Source organism: Lacerta agilis, chromosome 5 (assembly GCF_009819535.1).
Source record: "Lacerta agilis isolate rLacAgi1 chromosome 5, rLacAgi1.pri, whole genome shotgun sequence".
Taxonomy (NCBI): Eukaryota; Metazoa; Chordata; class Lepidosauria; order Squamata; family Lacertidae; genus Lacerta; species Lacerta agilis.
This window is the reverse complement of record NC_046316.1, coordinates 22,828,219-22,849,859: the sequence shown is the minus strand read 5'-3', so window position 1 is coordinate 22,849,859 and position 21,641 is coordinate 22,828,219. Positions and strand designations below refer to the sequence as shown.

Genomic DNA, 21,641 nt, shown 5'->3' with positions numbered 1-21,641 from the left:
AAACCTAACAGCTGCCAAAGAATTATAACAAATAACCATAACCACCCCCTATTCATTATTGACTTAAAAATTCTTTTAAGTAGTGAATTGGGGGGTTGTAGAGACTATCACCATCTGATTCCCCCCTCCCAAAGCAATTTATGATTTGTTTAAGGGCCATTGGCATTAATGCTGTCCATTGTTTTTCTTAATAGCTCCTAAAGGAGGAGTGTTTTACTCCAAAAGACAGTGAACTTTAAGAGATTTGCATCAGTGAACATTGGGGTGTGTTTTCCTTTTTATCTTGTTCATTTGGGGTGCTTTCCCCATTTTTTCTTGCTATGGGAATAGTTTGGGAGCCAAGATTATAGAGGTGGGTGTGAGTGTGGTAAGCAAATATTTTTAAGTTTTCTAGTCAGCAGTCTCGGCTTGGGCTTCTCCTTGCATATCATTCCTTCAAATGGAGTCATCTTGATTTTTTTTTTTTAATAAAAAAACATATTTCGCCAGAAATAATATTCTTGTATGCTGCAGAACAGAATGTAAACCATAATGGTCACTAGGACAATGTGGAGGGCAGTTCAGTAGAAGTAATTTAGGTTCTGTGGGGAAAAAACCCCATAAAAATAAAGGCCCTGCAATCAGGGGCGTACGAAGTGGGGGGCAGAGGGGCGGGCTGCCCCGGGTGCCACTCTGGGGGGTGGGGTGACAAGATGGCCTCTGCCTCCCCCCAGCTGTAGAGCGGCCGAGGGTGCGCACAATCAGTATGGGCCGCTGCTCACAAGTGGCATCCCATACAGACTACGCACGTGCGGCATCCCAGGGTGGTTTGCCCCGCCCCTTGGCGTCCCGCCCCAGGTGTGGGAGAGGGTTCCTCTGCCACTGTTTGCAATCGCTGTGAATCATGCTTTGTAGGACTGACAGCAAATGCCACAAGCAACCAAGCAGAGATGCTCACTTTTCCTATATACCAAGGAATGTGGATTTCGCTAGTATTCACTGTGCTGCCTATGCACCAGCTGAGCAAACATTTTATTCCCCCAGATTACAAATATCATTATTCTGTTGCTAGGACTGAATACTCCACTGACCTCAGACAAATATCCCTTACAAATGTACGCGGTGGCTTTATCACATAGCACAGACATGGTGTAAGAAACAGAGCTGCATTGATTTTCATCCTTGAATATTGTTGAGGTAAAAGGTTTTTCCCTTGTTTTTTTTTTTAAGGGCAAGATATCCAGGGGGTGGGTGGGTTGCCAAAGAGTGAAATTTCTCTCATACACTCCCCAAGTGTTGACAGGCATTTATAGCCTGTGGTTTCCCTTACGATTATTGCTTTAGTGCCATTTGTTTACCTGGGATTTTGTCTTCTGTAAGTGATCCCAACCTATCAGGAAATGTAAATGGAATGTGATGACATCACTGTGGCACAAAACCTATCAAATTTTGGTGGCAACAACACTGAGGGCAAGCAAAGCCAATCCTTTGGACTGGTGATGGGAGGAAAGGCCACTCTGAGCCAGGGCGGAGAGGTGAGAGTTTTGTGCCCTCCTGGGCCTGCACCCTTGGTGGCAGCCAAGCTGCCAAACCCTAGGAACACCCCTGCCTGTCCTACCTACATTTCAGATTATTAATTCTTGGGGGGAGGGAGATCTGGGGCAGGGTATAGACAGATTATTCTCTGTAAGTGCACACAGTGTTCTATCTTTAGTGCAGCAACCACTGTTTCCAAGCACCAATTCTTCTTCTTCTTCTTCTTCTTCTTCTTCTTCTTCTTCTTCTTCTTCTTCTTCTTCTTCTTCTTCTTCCCCTGTAAAAGATCAAGTGTATGGAGAAGGCAGAATCAAGATTCAATATGACCTTCTATTGAAATTCATTTAGTTAGTTTTCTATTCAGCTTTGGTCAGACCACACCTGGAGTCCTGTGTCCAGTTTTGGGTGCCACATTTTTAGAAGGATATTGGCAAGCTTGAATGTGTGCAGAGGATGATGACCAAGATGATCGAGGGTCTGGAAAGCAAGCCTTACGAGGAACGATGGAAGGAGCTGGGTATATTTTGCTTGGAAAAGAGGAGACTTGAGGGGAGATATGATCGCCATCATATCTAAAGGGCTGTCACAATCACATGGAAGATGGAGGAAGCTTGTTTTCTCCTGCTCTGGAGGATAGGACTCAATCCAATGGCCTCAAGTTACAAGAAAAGAGATTCCGACTAAACATTGGGAAGAACTTTCTAACAGAGCTGTTTGACAGTGGAATGGACTCTCTCAGGAGTTGGTGGTTTTTAAGAAGAGGTTGGATGACTATCTGTCCTGGATGCTTTTGTTAAGATTCCTGCATTGCAAGGGGTTGGACTAGATGATTCTCGGGGTCTCTTCCAACTCTACAGTGTTATGATTCTCTCTCACCACATGTATAAACACACACAGAGAAACAACTTCACCTCTTGAATCGCCATAATTGCAATGGTGAGCGCACTTCCTCCTCCGAATTCTCCAAGCGGCGCGATATTTTTTCCGCTCGCTCTCCCGGGAGGCGTCGCGCTGCCGAGCAGAACCTGCGAAAGGGAATCTCCGAAGATGACTCATCCTGGCGGCAGGGAGAAAAGGGAGCCCATCCTGATCCTCGCACCTACTGCAGGGACCGACAAGTGTGGCAAGAGGCTCGCGCCAAAAGCCTGGGATCGCGGTGCGCGCGCGGGCTGCTCCCCCCTCCTCCCCCGTTCCCCAAGACGCGCGCAAGGGCGAGCGCGTCGCGTTCCTAGCCTAGCGCTTGTTTCTGTACCTTCATTCAGCGCAGCAGCAGCAGTGCCTGATGGGCGTTGTGGTTTCCAGCAAGGCTTACACGCAGAAATCCCAGGGGGGTCCTCGGATGGTGAGCATGTGCAGAAGAGGCCAGGATACAGCCTTGTGTACGCCGAGCTAGCCGCCGCGCGCCCCCGCCCGCAGGATAATCTCGCCTTCGCCGTGCCATGCCTCTGCATGGGTTGCAGCCGCTGAGAAGGATCCGAGGAGGCGGCGGAAAAGGAGCCTGCCCGCCTTTCTGATCTGCCCTCCGATGTTTTCTTGCTTCTGCTTCAGCATCCAGGACCATTCCTTCAGCAGCTCGGCTCTGCCAGAGTAAGTGTGCCTGCTTTCAGTGGCTACCCCCCCACCCCCGGCTGCCTACCCCCCCATGATGAATGGCAACGGTATGCTTTTTGGGCAGTGGATACGTTACTCAAACCCTTTGCATGGAAGGCAGGCAGGAAAGGAAAGGAAAGCGGGGGGAAACATGTCCCCTCCCGTAGTCATCGTTAAATTACGAGCCGGCCGAATTGCAACACAATAAGCGAGCAACCTCTCTCTACGTGCAGGGAGTAGTTAACTGTTTAGCAGCTGGACGCGCCTGGCAACCTCTAGTACGGGTGTCAGCATTGGTGCAGATGGCGGAGTTCCTGCTTTGGATTCGCACGTTTCTGCAGAGAGGAGTTTTATGCCTAGGGCACGCCTCGAGAGAAAAGAGGGTAACGATCCAGCTGGTTGTAAATCGGGGCGAGCCAGTACGTGAGGGTTAGGAAGTGACGGCAGGAGCGGGGAGGTTGGGGGGGGGGGGAAACCACCCCATAAAGCATGTTTTCAGGGAAAACCGCTGAATTCCTGCAGATTTGGCAAAATCCGCCCTCCCCACCCCTCGCCTTGTTGGGAGTTAATGCACAGTGCATGCATTTATTTTATTAATGACCCTAGATTTTCTTTTATTAAAAAAACCCTGATACTGCTTTCCTTCAAGGTGTCATTTTCATATCTGAATATTGCTGAGTTTATTGCGAGCTGCAGTTGTGGATCTCTAGAGCATGTGCGATGCCTGGAATATTGTGGTCTATTTTTGCATCAGCCCCCCCCCCCCCGTTATATTTTTGGAGCTAGGAAACATGAGGGTTCAGCAAGGTCAGGAGCAGGGAAACAATTTGTGGATTTGTTTATGTGTGTGGAGTACAGTTTTCCATTGTGGAAACGGTGGGAACGCAACAAAATACACTAAACACATGCATAAAGGTGCGTTTTCGAGACTTAAGTACTGCAGGAGAGATTAATACGTATTGTTTCATTAGCAATAAGCAGTGCTGCCAGCAGGTGCTACTGAAAAGTGGGAGTGCTACAAGGCCCACATTGTGCCAAGTCAGGCCCCTACCCCATTGCCCCTCAGCTCCACCCACACCAAGCTCCTCCCACTGGCCCTACCCAAGGTCTATCTGTGCACACCTGTTAGTGACATTAGATAAATGCATAGGCATAGCCAGGATTTATTTGGGGGGTGGGGTGGGGTTTATGTTAGGGGGCGGACAGAACTGAGTTATCTGCAACACAAATGGTCAATGAGGTTGGGTTGGGGCAGCTGCCTCCTGCTCCTCCTGGCTACGCCCATGGATAAATGGAACCAGAACCAGTTCGCTTCTGAATAACAGATGCTGGGAACAAATGGGTTTCCCGGGTATTTGAGGGTGCTGCTGGACACATCAGATGGGGGGGTTAGTGAACAGGGCCTATTTGTGGGTTGGGGCAGGATAGCAAATCAGATTGTGACTACAGTGGTGGCCAAGTGGAAGTTAACTTCCCCCCTGTTTTAATCACCCCCCTTCTATTTACCTTGCAGGGGGAGAGACCTTGCATATGTGACATGTATGCTTCCCCCCAGCAAATAAGGTGTTGGTGGTGTTGGATATAAATCTGGAAAATTGTGTTTGTGAGGGTTGGGTGGAGGGTTTAAATCTCCCCTCACAGCAGTATTGACTCCAATATGATTCCCTCCTTGTCCTGTTGGTAGGGGCTTTAATTTTTGTTATTTTTAAAGGCGGGAAATCCTGTCGACCTATAGATTGCCCCTGAGCACCCACTGCATGGTGCAGAATCATAGAATTGTAGAGTTGGAAGGGACCACAAGCATCTAGTCCGGCCCCCCTGCAATGCAGGAATCTTTTGCCTAATGTGGGGCTCAAACCCATAACCCTGAGATTTAGAGCCTTATGCTGTACCAGCTGCCTGAGAGAGTTTCTCAAACCATATGTTACTTCCAGATTTGCTGATATGCCATGCTTCAACCTTCTAACCCATCCACCAATTTTCCAGTGATCAAAAGGAGTACAGTGGTACTTCTGGATACGCACATCTCTGGTTGTGTATCCTTTGGGATACACACGCGGCAAACCTGGAAGTATTTTTCTGGGTTTCACCGTGTGTGCATGATCAGAAATGCTCTACGCACCACACTCATGCGCAGAACAGGCATCTCCAGTTGTGAATTCCTCGGGATCTGACGGGAGCTCCAGAATGGATCCCACGAGCCACCGGAGGTACCACTGTATCAGTTTGCGAAACGTTGGAAAACAAAGGTTGCACTGCCTCAGATGGCTCTTAAGAGGATTAGAAAACTTCGGAGAGGAAGGATCCATCAAGGGCTACTAGCCTTTGGAAACTCCATTTTCAGAGACGTCATATCTCCGACCCAAGCACTAAAGCCAAGCAGTTACTACTCTGTATCCTCCCATTTGCTGACACACCTCCTATTTGCTCTTAATTGCTTCTCCTCTTAAAAAAAACAAATAACATTTCAAAGTTCACAAGGCTCAGAAGGAGAAGCAAATTCAGGCATCTTCAGAAAGCGATCCCGTAGCAGATGAAGATGTGGGACATCTCCAAATAGTGCCAGCCCAACTGTTAGACAGAGGGAACAGACACTCTGGGGCAGCCCCTGGCTGTTCCTTCTGACCACCACCGCTCTACCCAGTACAGTCATACCTCATGTAAGATGTTCTGCAGGTTACGTCTTTTCAGGTTGCGCTCCGCCCCGAACCCGGAAATACCAGAATGGGTTACTTTCGGGTTTCGGCGCTCGCTGAAGCGCTAAATTGTGCATCGCGCATGCGCAGCAGTGCTGAGTTGAATCACGTGCGTGCGCAGATGCAGTGCTACAGGATACAAACGCTGCAGGTTGTGGATGTGCCTCTGTCATGGATTATGTCCGTAACCCGAGTGTCCACTGTATAGAGCAGTGCTTGCTACAGTTGGCAATGGGGCGGGAGTGAGGTGTTTGTAGCTTCACACAGCACCACATCTTGGAGTGGCCTGGTTTCCTGGTGTTTTAGTTTTCATTGAAAATCGGCTAGAGCGGTGAAGCTTCCCCTTTATGCCAATTTCCCCATTTACATTGCCCCCCCCCCAGAGCTGCTGTTGGCTCCACTATGGGGCGTATTTGCATAGTTGTGCGCTTTTCCCAGGGGCAAAAAAATGACAGCTTTTAGGGGGCTACCACAGATCAGGAAAATTGGCAGAGGAGAAAGGATCAAACTCTCTCAAGTGCCATTAGCCTGAATACTTAAAACTCGATCTCCGGTGTCTTGTGCTATTCAGCCTTAAATGGTAGGTGCTTCAGAATGGCAGAACCTGAAAAAGACTAAAGCAAAATAACAAGTAGGTAAATGACAGTCACTTAGTTTGCATACATGTGTGCTGACCGTAAATGATTATTTTTTTTATTTGTCCTTAATTTTTTTTGCATGTCCTTGGCAGACTTCCCTTCCCCCTGGCTGTAATATAGTGGTTCTGCTTTCTGGCCTTTTCTGTAAATCAACCAGCATGTAATTCTTTATTCTGTAATGCTATCCTCCAGGGTAGGAAACCTTACCCCCACCCGAGGGTGACATGTAGTGGTTCATGGATAGTTGGGGGCATCTGTCCCCCCCCCCCACTTCTCTGACACACATTATTTCTCTCTTCCTATCAGTCTGGGGATGCACACTTTATAAAGGGAGGGTAGTGTGATGACTTGGTTTAACTACTTTGCTCTACTGGCTGATGCAGGGAGGCTTCAACCCCCTCATGTCACCCCCCACTCCATGCACCTCCCTAAATCTGCTCTGGAAGATCAGGGGAACCCCCAGAACAGTGTGTGTGGAGAGGAATGGGGTGGAATTGTTCTTCCAAATATGTAGAAATGCTTGCGCACTGACAGAACACTCTCCATAGGGCTGTGTTGGATTCCATCTTGTGCCTCTCAAGAGGAGATGTGTAAAGAGTTTCCTGTGAGTGAGCGCATTGGTGGTTGGTGTAGGTAGGCCTCCTGCCGATTGGGGTGGTAGGGGAGGACAGCCCTGCAACCCTTTTGTGGGTCCCGTCTCTGCTCTTGTAGATGTGGCGGCCATTTTGTGACTGGCGCCCACAGAGCTTTCCTCAACATTCCATATCTGCCCATTGGCCCGAAAAGGTTGGCGACCCTTCATGACTTAAAAAGCACAACCCATCCCTACGTGGGCAGAGAACGGCAAATAGCATAACGGGGGCACGTTTTTCTCACTCCCCGGCTAGCTCTTGTCACGCACAAAAACATGAGGTAATCATAATAGCCCTACCCAGTGGCTTACCAGATGTCTATGGGCAGCACAACAGCTATCTGATCCCAAAGGCACACTGCCTTAGATTTTCAGGCTGTAATATAGCCATGATTACTAGTAGACACATAGCCTTATGCGCCATGAACATGCATGCAGTGCTGACTCTTTTGCAGAATGGGAGCCCCATGCATGGCAGTGCTGGCTTTCAGTTTTGGAGTCTCTTAGGCCTCTCCCTCATTTAAGTTCAATGGCAGTCGGGACACTTAACTGTCTGGATCATTCCTAGATTTTTTGTGAAAATATTAACTGCTTGCTTTTAACCTTCAAAGGCTGGATATAAAATAGCATTCTCCCTTTTTCCTTGGATGTATAAAGTGTGATAACTCTTTTTTTTTTTTTTGGGAATTACCCACTATGGGAACTCAGCTTCTTCCTTGCAGGTTTTTGCTCATTCATACCTCTGCTTTGTCTTTGGCAGTGTTGTGGGGACATTTTGTACGCTGGCGACTCATAACAGTTCTAAAAACAATCCCAAATAGCCCCAAAAGTTACAACACAGACAACTGAAAGCCCTGCAGATGTATTGGCATGCAAATGATTGTCATGTCTTGTCCATAGTGTGCTGGTGACAACCAGAAACCATGCAGTTACACAGTAAAAATATTTGGGCAGTCTTCTATTTCATTCCATATTAATTTTAGGTGTTACTGAGAGAGAAAAAATCACCCTCCCAATATTGCTCAGTTTCAAATTCTATGTAAAAATGAAATTCCGGTGAGGTAGAAATCCCCCCCCCCAACATTGCAATTGTACAAGCATTCACCCTTTCCCCCCTTTTTTGTTGCTTCTGGCTCTTGCTGGTTTGATGCAATTTGTCCCCCGTGGCTGCTGCCTTGCCCTCCTCCTCAGATTGGCCCCATTGGTGTCTCCAGGCAATCAGGTACCATGTAGTGAAAAGGATGACATCACCATCCCGTGTAGCCCATTACTTTTGACTTAAGTAGCAAGGCCACTGAGGACAAACAATGTGAGGGCAATGCCAAGTGAGCAAGTTTACATTCTCAGAAGAAGTAACAACAGCAACAATAATTACTGAGAAATTGCTGGGGAAAGGGGAGGTAGGTTCTATGGGAGTGGGAAAGGGGGCAGTACTTGAAATGTCTATGGCAAAATGTGAGGGGTGTTGGTTGAGCAGTGAGCTCTAATCCTTACATTGTAGTTACATGGTAGATTTCAAAACTTTCCAGATTGTGGGTCCTTGAGGAAGCTATTTCCCCGCTGATATTTTGGTTCCTGCTTTGGCTAAAGGTTCTGAGCGAAGAAGACCACAGTGTTACATGTATTTTATAATTACAATTCTGTCTCTCAGTGTGCAGCAATCTCAAGTTCTTATAAACCCATATGTCAATTCATCAGTAGTGCGGCCAACATGGCAACAGGATTTTGAAAATATATTGCCTTGGCATGTACATTATTAGCACAGCCCTGAAGTTGCCCAACCTAATATAGTGCTTAATGCCCTTCGTTGTGCCCTTTTCAGGAAGTCTTGAAGTTGTGAGGTGTGCTTCTTTTGCGCAAAAGATCTTGTCTCAGGTCTTCTGGGCTCTGCTTGATGCCTGCCTGCCACTGTTGCTGGTATCCCTTGCTACGTATATACAGTCTCCTGATAGTATTAGGTGGTCTCTCTACTGCAGCAGAAATGCATGTACAAAGATTCTGTTGGAAAGCCAATACAGTACCTGGTTCCCCACTACTAATGCAAAAGCTGCCCCCCCCTTTTTTACACTTAAGGCCACTTGGAACTCAGCGCATGCTACCCTTGGGGATGCTTCAGATCACGGCAATGCCATGGTGCGTTTGCTACATTCCCAGCTGCAATGTATATAATAAATATGTAATATTCCTAGAAGGATGATGATCAGCAGCATGCTGAGAGTTCCCATGTGAGTCACCATCAGCTGCATGATGATAGCAATCGGTTTGATAAAGACTTCCAAGCAAAGCGCTGTGACCAGACGGTTGACGAGGACAGACTATAGTCTGGTGCTATTAACCTAGCGCTCAAAAATCTGCAGAGGCTGTCTATACACTACTGAGTCGGGTTCAAAGTTCTTGTATTAATTTACAAGGCCCATAGTGATTTGGACCTAGGGTACCTCAAGGACTGCCCATTCACTGAGATCTTGGGGGGGGGAGTAACAGTTAGTGGTCCCCCCATGGATTGTATGCTCAGCTCATATCCACCAGGAGATGTGTGTTTAGTATAGTGGACCCAATTTTATGGCTTTCCCTTCCAGTTGATCTCAGACAAGCCCCTTCTCTACTGAGCCTCAGGCACCTACTGAAGACTTATTTTTAATTTTAGCAGGCGTTTTTTGTTGAAGTTTGATTTTATAGTTTGAACTGATTTTTATTTTTTGCATTCTGTCTTTGTAAACCGCTTTAAAACTATTGTAGTTAAGCAGTATATAAATTGTTTAAATAAAATAAAATTGAAAATGTTAGAGCTGTGTCAGGGAGGTTGTTTTTAGTGATCTCCTCATGGGCAGAATAATGGGAGCGCTGCCTCTTGTTGGAAATACCTGATGACCTGCTTTGCTCCCAGAGCAACTGTTATTATTATTATTATTTTGCTGGTGTAAGACTTCATTGAGAGGTGGAAGGGACAAGCACAGAGCAGGGGACACTCTGTGTTTGAGTCCCTGTTTGAAATGTTGCTCAGATTCGGCGTTAAGAGGCCAAGTGGTGCCAAGGGAGCTACAAGCTGTCGTCTCTGCCTTAAGTATTGTTTGGCTGCCAACACAGATATACAACAGTAAACTGGGCATGTGCAGACACATTGAGTAAAAACTATATCTTTAAGTATAAATCTATGTTCCTCAAGGAGTGGAACCAGCAGTGGCTCTTCCAGGGCAAGACAATTTTTGTCTCCCTGCGAGAAAATGCTATATTTCCATAGGGACAGAAAGCTTGCATTGCTATACACCAAGCCCCAGCCCAATAGCTGCTGTGACTAAAAGGATATATGCATGTGTAGCTAATGATAATATTTATATCGATCTACCTCATAATGCAATCTGAGCTCCGGTACTGGAAGAAGAAAGCAGAAAATTAATTACTAGGCTGCATAATGGCAAGGCCCAAGGGAGGGCTTTTTACTCAGCAACATTTTTTTAAATTGACTCTGGTTGGTTGGTTCCTGTTTTTGTGGCTTTTACAGATTTTTGGATCAAACTGGCTAATTTCTATCAGGTTGGCTTACATGTGATTCACACACAGTAGTTCACATGGTTTGCATTCTGCAATTTTAAATCATAGAATTGTATTGTGCACACTGCAATCTTAAATCAATAGAATTGAGCCCAACATGGGGCTCAAACCCACCACCCTGAGATTAAGAGTCTCACGATCTACTGACCGAGCTATCTGGGCTTCTAAATACATATTTCTGACTACGGCTGAGCGCCCCCTGTTTTCTGATTTGAAGGTCACTCAAACGGCCAAAACAGCCACCACCGCCACAGATAGCCTTGAAGTTTGCCAAAGTACAACCAAATATTTAGAATTCTCCCTCCCAAATAGTCCCATGAAGACTGAGCATGCTCAGTGCCACCAAAATGCGGACTGACTATTGGATGAGGTTGGTGGTGATGACACAGAAAAGCCAAGGGAGGGGAATTGAATGGAGGCGTCCTCAAATATGTTTCCAATTCTAATTCAAACAAATGAAAATGAGACGTAGTTTTCCTTTCTTTCTACTGGCCCCTACTATATGAACCAAACGTCATGTCCTTAGCGTTGATGGTTAGATAACAAAATTGTCTACCAGTGGGGTGTCTTGGGCCACGAATTTGCTGCATTTCATTTTCCAGGTGGAAAACACCTGGAATTTTGGAATACACCTCATGTAATTTCTAGTAATAGAAGGATGTATTGGATCATGCAAGAACACAAGGAGAGCCCAGACAGACCAGCGCAAAGTCTCTATCTAGTCCAACATCCTCTTTCTCACAGTGGCCAACTGGGGCCCTGGGGAAGCCCACAAGCTGTGTATGAAGGAAATAGCTTATTACTGCTGTTGTTCCCTAGTGGGTGTGCTGGCACCCAACCTTATGGTTCTATATGCCCCCCACCCTCAATGACTGGCAACCATTTAGAGATTTATTGTCAATGAATTTGTCTAATCCCCATTTCAAAGCCATCTAAGCTACTGGCTGCCACCAGGTCTGATGTGACAGCAAATTGCATAAATTAATTATGTTCTGTGTAAAGGTATACTTCTTTTTATCTGTCCCAGATCTCCTGCTAATCAGTTTAATAGGATGTTCCTAGGGTTCTTTTCTTCTGAGACACTTTTTCCATGCTACGCATAATCTTATAAATTTCTACCATGTTCCCTTCTGCCCTCTGTTGTTTTCCCTGTAAAAAAATATAAACCCCCCAAAACATGTACTGGTAATTCTTCTGTTGTTTATTTGTTGGGCATTCCATGACTTCATACGGTGTTAGGTAAAGGTAAAGGGACCCCTGAACCTTAGGTCCAGTCGTGGACGACTCTGGGGTTGCGGCGCTCATCTTGCTTTACTTGCCAAGGGAGCTGGCGTACAGCTTCTGGGTCATGTGACCAGCATGACTAAGCTGCTTCTGGCAAACCAGAGCAGCACACAGAAACGCCATTTACCTTCCCGCCAGAGTGGTACCTATTTATCTATTTGCACTGCGTGCTTTCGAACTGCTAGGTTGGCAGGAGCAGGGACCAAGCAACGGAAGCTCACCCCGTTGCGGGGATTCGAACCGCCAACCTTCCAATTGGCAAGCCCTAGGCTCAGTGGTTTAGACCACAGCGCCACCCATGTCCCTCCATACGGTGTTAATGTATTCTAAATTAGCGTTCCAATAAAAGAAAGTGGGGGTAGAGGCACAATAGTTTTGGGGTGATATGAGGTTGAGTGAGTACCTCCTCATAAACAGCTAACAGTAGCAACTTCTGGAGAGAGAGAGAGAGTTGGGTATATCAAGCTCTTCTCAACAAAGAATGGTTGCAGAGTATAAATACTATCATTGCGCCAAAGAGGGCAGATGCTGTAAATAGTGGAGGGGTCAACCACATTGCAGACTGTTTCTCAAATCAGCAATGGGCCCTACTCCACTGACAGCAAACTGGAAATATAAACACAAAATAATTGTGAAATATAAGGGCAAGAGAGAGAAAGTGCAGCATTTGTGCAGACTTGGCAATCCAGCGGAGACAGGTTGATTTAAACTGATAGCCACGGAAACCTTCGATATGCTTTACTGCCTTCTTCTACTAGGACTGCACGAAGGAATGTCCTTATTTTGCCGGCACTGTTGCTCGTGTTAAATATTTATCTTGTATTTCTCCCATAGGATTCTGGGGATGTTTAGTTTTGGAGACCTTTCTAACTGTCAGGTTTTTAAATTGAAGTACCTTAGTTCCCAAAGCTCTCTCCATCTACTTTATTTTCAGTTCATTCAAAACCACACTGGAAGTATTCCTTATTGGTATTAAATATTCTTAATGCCGTTTTTTGAATCAGAAAAAAATTTGCTGGGGCATCCAGTGTGACCTTTTCCTGTTTGAATATAAGTGGGACTTCCAGAAGGCCAGGGTTACAATTAAAAAGGCATCTGAGAATGTGCAGAGCAACTTCCCATCATGACTGACTAATTGCACCTAGCCCTTAAATATTTGGGCTGGGGGTGATGGCAGCTGCCATTGCTTCTAACTCAGTGGAAATGTCTACTAGGCAGGCATGAAGATATGCGACTCCTTTCCTGAAATTAAATGCTGAGGTGAAAATTAGTTATGCATTTTTGTGTCCTTGCGTGTTTGCCATTATTTTCTTTTGGGTTTCCACATGAAAAGTTCCTACAGGGACTGGGACAATCCCAGACTCCATAGACCAGATATGAGAAACCTTTGGGTCTCCAGATGTTGCTGAATGACAGCTCCCATTATCCCACTGGCCATGCTTGCTAGGGTGGATGGAAGTTTCAGAATAGCAGTGGGTTTGTACAGCACAAAGCTGAAGTAACTCGCTCCCAAGAGAACCTCCTGAGAGGCATAGGATTAGGTGCTGGACCTTCTTACAGTCCTCCTTTGGGTCAGGAGTGCTGGCATAGGATGAAATTGGTGTGATTGTTTTATACAGGCTGTATTTAGAGCATATGAAAATGAGCATCTGTATTTATCAGAACAGGGTTTGTGACCTAACCTGTCTGGTCTTTGTCCGCAATAAAGACTGAATGATTATGACCTAAGAATGAATTTATTAGCTACTTGAAAAAGACCCAAGTAGAAGAAATTCAATAATTATTTTATATCCATTTTCAAGGTGTGGCGAGGATACAGAGTCTGTACATGAAGACCAAACAGCCAGTTCCCTTCACAGGTATCTTGCTATTGTGTTTTATAAAAGGAAATAAAATGTAGCAAGCAGATCTCTTTTTAAATTTATCTTAGAGATTTTTCAAGAGCTACTTTCTTAGGAATTGCAAGCAAAGCATAAATTATTACCAGAGAGCAACTCCATAGCTGACTGGAGATTTAAACAGAGGCCTAAACACAATTCTATAAATGTAGGGAAACAATGGTGATAAACTTTATGATAAATACTGGATTCAGTACCCCCTTACCTCAACCCATTATTATCCACTAAATGCTGCACAATTTGAGGCAAATTTTCAGATTTTAGCCAAAAATACCATGAGGAATTTCAGGAGATAATAAAACTTTGCCTAGAACTTGTGAAATCTCTGAGTTTAGTTTCGTATGTCATTAGTAAATACCTCTGCAAATGAAGCGTCATTACCTTGGGAGTTATTAGATAATACTGGGTAGAAAAGAGAGAGCCACAATATTACTTTCAGATGTTTTGTATGAAAGTAGAATTAGATGCGAGAGAAAGGTATTTGTGAGGGTAGGCTATGCTTGCCAGGTTCACAAATTCTTGCCGGAAGTTCTTTTGGAATTATCCAGTAGTTCCCTGAAAATGGCTCAAGGACACTTGATGTTAAACTGTTAATGCCGAGAAGGTCTTATCCTCATCAATTGCTGCTTAGGGGCCCCATGCAAGACGATGTGAGTTTTCTGTAATAGTAGTGGTCTGTGCTTTTTTTCCTTGCTAAAAAAAATGTTTAGGGGTACTCTCATTTTGACTCACAAAAATCACCATTTTATAGTTCAAATCAGGAAAAATTAATATAGTAAATAGACAAAAGTACAGAGATTCACGTAGGGATGTGGGTGGCGCTGTGGATTAAACCACAGAGCCTAGGGCTTGCCGATCAGAAGGTCGGCGGTTCGAATCCCTGTGATGGGGTGAGCTCCCATTGCTCGGTCCCAGCTCCTGCCCACCTAGCAGTTCGAAAGCACGTCAAAAGTGCAAGTAGATAAATAGGTACCGCTCCGGCGGGAAGGTAAACGGCGTTTCCGTGTGCAGCTCTGGTTAGCCAGAAGTGGCTTAGTCATGCTGGCCACATTACCCAGAAGCTGTATGCCGGCTCCCTCGGCCAGTAACGCGAGATGAGTGCCGCAACCCCAGAGTCGGACACGACTGGACCTAATGGTCAGGGGTCCCTTTACCTTTACCTTTACAGAGATTCACAAAATGTTTAGGGGTATGCGTACCTCTGCATCCCCCCAGAAAAAAAGCACTGGTAGCGGTATATAAGTTTTGTAAACATCTGTATAGTTTATCTCCCATTAAGCAAAAGCTGGTCAAGTCTTGGGGCCTGCTAGGTCTTGAGAAAACCTCTTCTTTCGTAGTCTCAGGCAGATGACAAAACCAAGAGATTTATCACGTATTTGGTGGGACACGCTACATGTTTGGTGTGCTGTGGTTAGCAGCCTGAGGCCCCAGAACCATGTGTGGCCCTTTAATTACTTGCGACACCAGCTTTGTTTCTAAAGTCCTCTCTTTGTGATCAGTTCCAGAGGCGGTTTTAGGGTAGCATGGCCAGTGCGGTTACATTGGGAGCCACAACAATGCCGTATAATGGAGGGCGAGAAGTGGGGGTTGGCGCAAAGTTTAGTGTCACACAGGGTGCCACAGAAATTTGAGAGCCCAAAGCCCACCACTGTCAGTTCAGACATTTCCCCCAGTAGCCTGCTAAGTGAGGAGGGGAGAGGGAGAGAGATAGAAGGGGTTGGCAGAAAGCCAGTGAGAGTGAAGGGTGACCCCACCCACAGTTCACATGTGGCTCCGGACAGATTGCCCCTCCACAAAAAGGAAGGGAAAAGCCCAAGTTGCTCACCCCTAAGTTAAAAGCAGCACAGCTGAAGTATATGTTTGAAATGCAAAGGCAACAGTTTCATCTAGCATCTCCAGCTAAAAGGCTCCAACAGCAAGTGATGGGGGAGGCTGTCTTGCCTGAGACCCTGGAAAGCTGTTGCCAATCACATTAGACGGTAGTAGTGGACCACATGCGTGAGCTGTCAGACCTAACACAGAAACATAGATTTGTAGAGTTGGAAGGAACCACATGGGTCATCTAGTCCAGTGTTTTTCAACCTTTTTTGGGCAAAGGCACACTTGTTTCATGAAAAAAATCTCGAGGCACACCACCATTAGAAAATGTTAAAATTTTTAACTCCGTGCCTATATTGACTATATATAAAGTAATTTTCCCACGGCACACCAGGCAACATCTCGCGGCACACTAGTGTGCCACGGAACAGTGGTTGAAAAACACTGATCTAGTCCAACCCCCTGCAATGCAGGAATCTTTTGCCCAATGTGGGGCTCGAATCCACAACCCCGAGATTAAGAGTCTCAGGCTTTACCAACCGAGCTATCCCAACATAGGAACGACCTGGTATAAAGCATCTTCTAAAGTTGTAGAGGCCTGAAGTATGGCCTGATTAAGCAAACGCAACCATCTCACTTTTCAGCGATATTTTTTTTGTAGTTTTAAAAATGTTACATTTGTACGTAGCTCTGTCCTGGAATGTTAATTAAATAGGAGGAAAGGGGGGAAAAGGGGGGGGCGCTAAACAAAAGTAATCTAAAAAGAAATTGTGAGCATGATGTCTTGAGCATTACATTTCTTGCTCACTCGTCACGGTGCCTTTTAAAATTTGCTTTTATTTTCTTCTAGAGATGAAAACAAGGAAAACCACCCAGACAAAGCTATAGTCTTAGAGGAAAACCAGGCAGTGTTCCAAGATACCCAGACACCCTGTGATGGCACATTGAGGGTTGGAATGGGGAACTTAAAATCCAGAAAGCCCACATCCATTTCAAAACCAGAAAATGGGAAAAAGCGTGAAGAAAGTCAGGTAATAATAAGCTCTCCTATTTGCGCTATAACTGTATGACGATAGAAGAAATGCCGTTTAAATGCAAAGTGGCGGCATTTTTAATCACTTGGGCAACTGGCTTCCACTGGTGATCAGGGTCGTGCACGTAAGCGATAGGGCCACCAGCCACATTTCAGCTCAACCCACAGATCGTCTGGGGGATAGACTGGAGTCACTGCACCTCTACAGAATGTGCGACAAAATACCCCAACCCAGCCCAGCCAAGCCCATGTAGCTTTACTGGTCCTGCCATGCTCTAGGCTTCCCAGCTGTGTGATTGGTCACAGCCCTTTCCTGTCTCCCTATAACATTTTTCCTTCCTCTTAGCAGGTTTGTCTGTGCCATAGATTGGGCGATGTGCATCTATGGTGGACATGTGTCCTACTTTATAGAGGACAGTTGTCCACCTGAAGGCCAGGTGAAAGGCAAAGTTCAAAGTCTTACCAAAGTCCAGCTTGGAGAAGTTGCTCATGGAAATTTAGCACTTGGATATCAGATTGAGCAGGCACACAGGCCACCGGCACCCCCAACCATTGAAATTATATTATTTCTAAATTTGCATGCACATGTGCAAATTAGCATGCACACAAATTTGATGCCAATAAGCTGTCTCTTTGGTCCTCTTTTTTTGGTGATGCAAATGGCTGCCCTGTATCAGATTCTGTTGTCCCTCACCTGCTCTGACTTGGCTTACTAAAGGCTGCTGGGAACTGTCCCTTGGCCGCCCTTGATCCTTAGTTAGGTGTCTTTTCCCGACCACCTAATTGCCTGTGGCCCAATCCTGCAGATATCCAGATTTTGCTCCTCTCTTCCCCAGGGATATTGAGCCCCATTCCCCCCCCCCCAGCTGTGTGATCGGGTAATCCCGTGCACACCTACCAGGGAGTAACTCTCATGGAACTCAATGAATTTTCAAGTAACATGAGTTGGATTGAGCTGTGTAATATTCCACTGTCATTAAGACCAACTCCAAGGAAGGGCAGTTCAAGGGCAATAAATTGTCCTGGGCTTTTACTAGCAGTGCAAAGCATTCAAGTCAGGATGGTGGCCCTTTGGTGGATGCATTGGGTGCCAACTTTTTTTTGGAGTGTGTGTGAATTGTTTGTACCCATTTATGGGCCCTTTATGTCAAGCTAGGATTGCTCCTACATGTGACTAGGGAGTGATGGGATCGGACGAAGCCCTGAGCTTGTGGGGTTGCTGGCAATGCCTTAAGATGTCTCAAGCTGGTGGAGCGAGAATTGTGGATCTGGGGTTTTTTCTTTAGCCCTTCATGGTCTGGGAGGTCTGGCAATTGGCATGTGTGTGTTTTGCATCTAGTTTGCTATGCAGCTCAAGTGTGGAGAGTGCTGTGGTGCTCATGTCCTGCTTTGTGGGTTTCCTGTAAGCTTCTCACTTGGTTGTCCATTGTGAGGATAGGCTGCTGGAAGACATCAACCTTTAATTTGTTTTTTTTTAATAGGGATTTATTAAATTTTAACTAAGTATAACAAAAAATAACAATACAAAATACAAAATAAACAAAACACCCCAACAAAACTACAATACTACAAAAATACAAATACAAAAACCATAATAAACAAACACTTATTTAGCTATTCTTAACTTGTTCATCACATTGTTTTGGGAACTCCTCACGTCCTCTCTTCTGCGTACATTTCTAATTAACTATAGTAACTTTATAACATTGTAAATTCTTCCTTCTCAACTAATCTTAATCTTTATATATCATAAACATCATATAACTATAATCTTATTCCTAATACCAATAAACATAACACAATTCAGACTTCTTATATCCTATCTTAACCTAACTTCTAATATTACTGTAGCCTTAAATGTCCTCTGTTTTCAATTTCAAATGTCTATCTTTTCACGTCGTTTCAAATAGTCTTTAAATTTCTTCCACTCCTCTTGCACCGTTTCTTCTCTCTGGTCTCGGAGTTTCGACATCAACCTTTAATTTGATCCAGCAGGGCTTATGTTCTTAAATGCATTGTACCTTCACAATATTTTGTCACGGTGCTAGATTGAAAACCAGAGTTGATGTTCCATCTTGGTATCCTTTTTAATGATTCAAATTAGTATAGTTGTTAATGGCAAATGCTACAATATATTTTCATGGGACTGAGATAGGATTTCTCCAGCACAGAGTATACACTACCTATTATGGTTGATCTGCAATAGCAATCCTACATGTTTTTATTTATTAATTAAATTTATATATCGCCTTTCCACAAGCAAAAAGTGCCCAGGGGCGGCTAGCAGAAATGAAACAGACCCAAAGAAAACAAGCATGGTAAAATATATCCTAACAAAACCAGAGCAGATAAAAACAAGCCAATGAATTAGTAGCTAATCAAAACCAGCAAAATCTTCTATTAGCTTGATAGATTTCCTTTGTACAGACTCTCACTTCAGATGGATCTCCTTTGTGTGCAGGCTCCTTTTGTTCACAGATCCCTCTTGGGCCGATAGAGCTTCCTCTTCCATAGAAGTATAAGGGCAAGCCCTTTATCATGTGCGAGATGTGCTCTTAAAAAACCCTATGTCTGCATGGATTCACTTACGACTACAGTATTTCTGTTTGAAGTCTGCTGGATGAAAAGCAATCATGGAATTTGTAGGATGAAACTGAGGTGTTAAAAGGCAATGCATATTGTCCTCCAATTGCACATGTATCCTATGCATGGATACAAATATGGATAATGAAATGATTCACTCTTAGATCCTTAATTGGCACAGAGATGAACTCCTAAAATGATACTAAACTCCTTGGTTTAAAAAGGAGAGCAAAACAGAATTTGTTAATTTTTGTCCTAATTGCTAGGATGGAGCACTAAGAAAGTACAAATCTTCAAAGGTGAAGATGCCAAGAACCTCTGTTTGAAAGAATATGCATAGTTTGATTCAAACAAGGTGGGTGGTGGCAAAGACTTCCAAACCCTGAACAACGGATGCTTGACGAAAGGGACGCTTGACAAAGTGCCGCTCTGCGCTTCTGCGCATGCATGAAGCACGATTTAGCGCTTCTGCGCATGGGCGAGTGGCAAACCCAGAAGTAACCCGTTCCGGTACTTCCAGGTTTGCCGTGGACGTTTGCCAAAATGGACGGTCGACGGGGCGGACGTTAATGGAGGTATTGCTGTAAAAAGCACAAAATACATAATAAAAACGAAAACAAAAATGACCCAGTAATCCCTGCTTCCACAGCACATTTAAAAGGGCAGTAGATGCCAGCAAGCTAAATGCCTGGTTAAAGAGGAATGTTTTTTCCTGGTGCCTAAAGAGATGTAACTAAAGCACCAGGTGAGCCTCCCTGGGGAGAGCATCCCACAAACAAGGAGCCACCACAGAAAAGGCCCATTCTTGTGTTGCCATCCTCTGGACCTATTGCGGAGGAGGCACATGAAGAAGGGCCTCAGATTATGATCTCAGGTTCCAGGTTCATATGGAGAGGGTCGGTGCTTGAGGTATTGTGGTCCTGAGCCATTTAAGGCTTTATAGGTCAAAACCAGCACTTTGAATTGGGCCCGAAAACTAATTGATAGCCAAGGCAGTTGGATCGAAATCTGTATCTGTACTCAGTGTATTGCATTCTACCAAACTGAGATTATTATGAGATATATATGACACCAACAGCTATATCGGCACCATAACTATCGGTATATAAAATAATAAAGTCTAGTCCCAGTCACACTGCTCCATTATTCATTGGATGAATGCAGTGTGTGTGCATAAGATAATATATGGATTGGGGAAATCTGTATTTTGTGTCAATCAGTGCATTTGATTTCCTTCAGTCCTGGACTTCGACTATAGATTATTCTAATAGTGGAGGAATTAAGGGATGCACAGAACCCCATGAAACAGCTATGCCAGCATGTCCCTGGGAGTCATGGTTGATCTGCAGCTTCCACGTTAACCAAGCAATTCCATTGATTAATCATATTGATTAACACTTTCAGCCCGACAAATAAAAGATCAGCTATGGACGGAGGGGTGAAAGCCAAACGCTCACCTCATTATTTCAAGGGCATGCTATTTGGCATGCAGCGCTAAACCCTTTTAAGTGGGAACCGTTGCAGGCTGTAGTACAATCGATTTGATGTGAATGTGAGCTCGGGAACAAAGATCGTTGCAACTTTGATGTGCTTCACGATTTATTTTTGTCTGGGTCAGTGACTTTGGCAGTTTGTAGTGTAAGCACCTCAGGGCAGGGACTTGTCTGTTGGCTGCTGTGTAGAACACCACAGAAGCTGAAAATGTGAAGGGCCATTTAAATGCAGGGGTAGCCTACCTCCAGTTGCGGACGGGATCCGTTCCGGAGGCCCGGTCGGATCCCGAGGTTTCCGCAACCTGAGGACCGCTTAGTGTGGTAGGCCCGAGATGCAGGAGTCCCTGAGAAATGATCGCATGTCATATGAACGGCTAGGGTGGGGACGCCGACTTCCCTCCAGAAATAGAGGCTTGGGAGGTCTCCTTTCTTAATCCTTACGGTTAGACTAATGTATTGGGCTGTACTGGCTCCCAGCCTCTAAGCACAACAACTATCTCTAGCTAATTTCCTGTCTACAGCAATAAAATATGTTTTCCTGAATTAAAAGAAAAATACGCAGTGGGAAGCAATCGAGCGTTAAGATCTGGTCTCTGATAAAACAAATCGTGGCTCGTGAAGGAAAGAAAACTGCTGTGATCTGTGGTTTCTCCAAACCTCGTGGGTGGGTGTTTGTTTGTAAGATCCACAAAATAATTCCAGTTACAGGTGGGTAGCCGTGCTGGTCTGCCATAGTCGAAACAAAATAGAAAATTCTTTCCAGTAGCACCTTAGAGACCAACTGAGTTTGTTCTTGGTATGAGCTTTCGTGTGCATGCACACTTCTTCAGATACTTCTTCAGGTATCTGAAGAAGTGTGCATGCACACGAAAGCTCATACCAAGAACAAACTCAGTTGGTTTCTAAGGTG

The 21,641-nt window shown here is 45.0% G+C and overlaps 1 protein-coding gene across 1 annotated transcript in view; it reads left to right on the top strand.

Moving 5' to 3' along the window:
• The first annotated feature begins 2,775 nt into the window (after positions 1 to 2,775).
• The window catches only part of FAM13C (family with sequence similarity 13 member C), a 57,348-nt gene continuing 38,482 nt past the window's right edge, over positions 2,776 to 21,641 (top strand). Inside the window, 3 exon segments of the mRNA XM_033148843.1 lie at positions 2,776 to 3,102; positions 13,709 to 13,765; positions 16,473 to 16,653. Of these exon segments, the coding sequence (XP_033004734.1) occupies positions 3,041 to 3,102; positions 13,709 to 13,765; positions 16,473 to 16,653 (300 nt within the window). The 5' untranslated portion in view covers positions 2,776 to 3,040.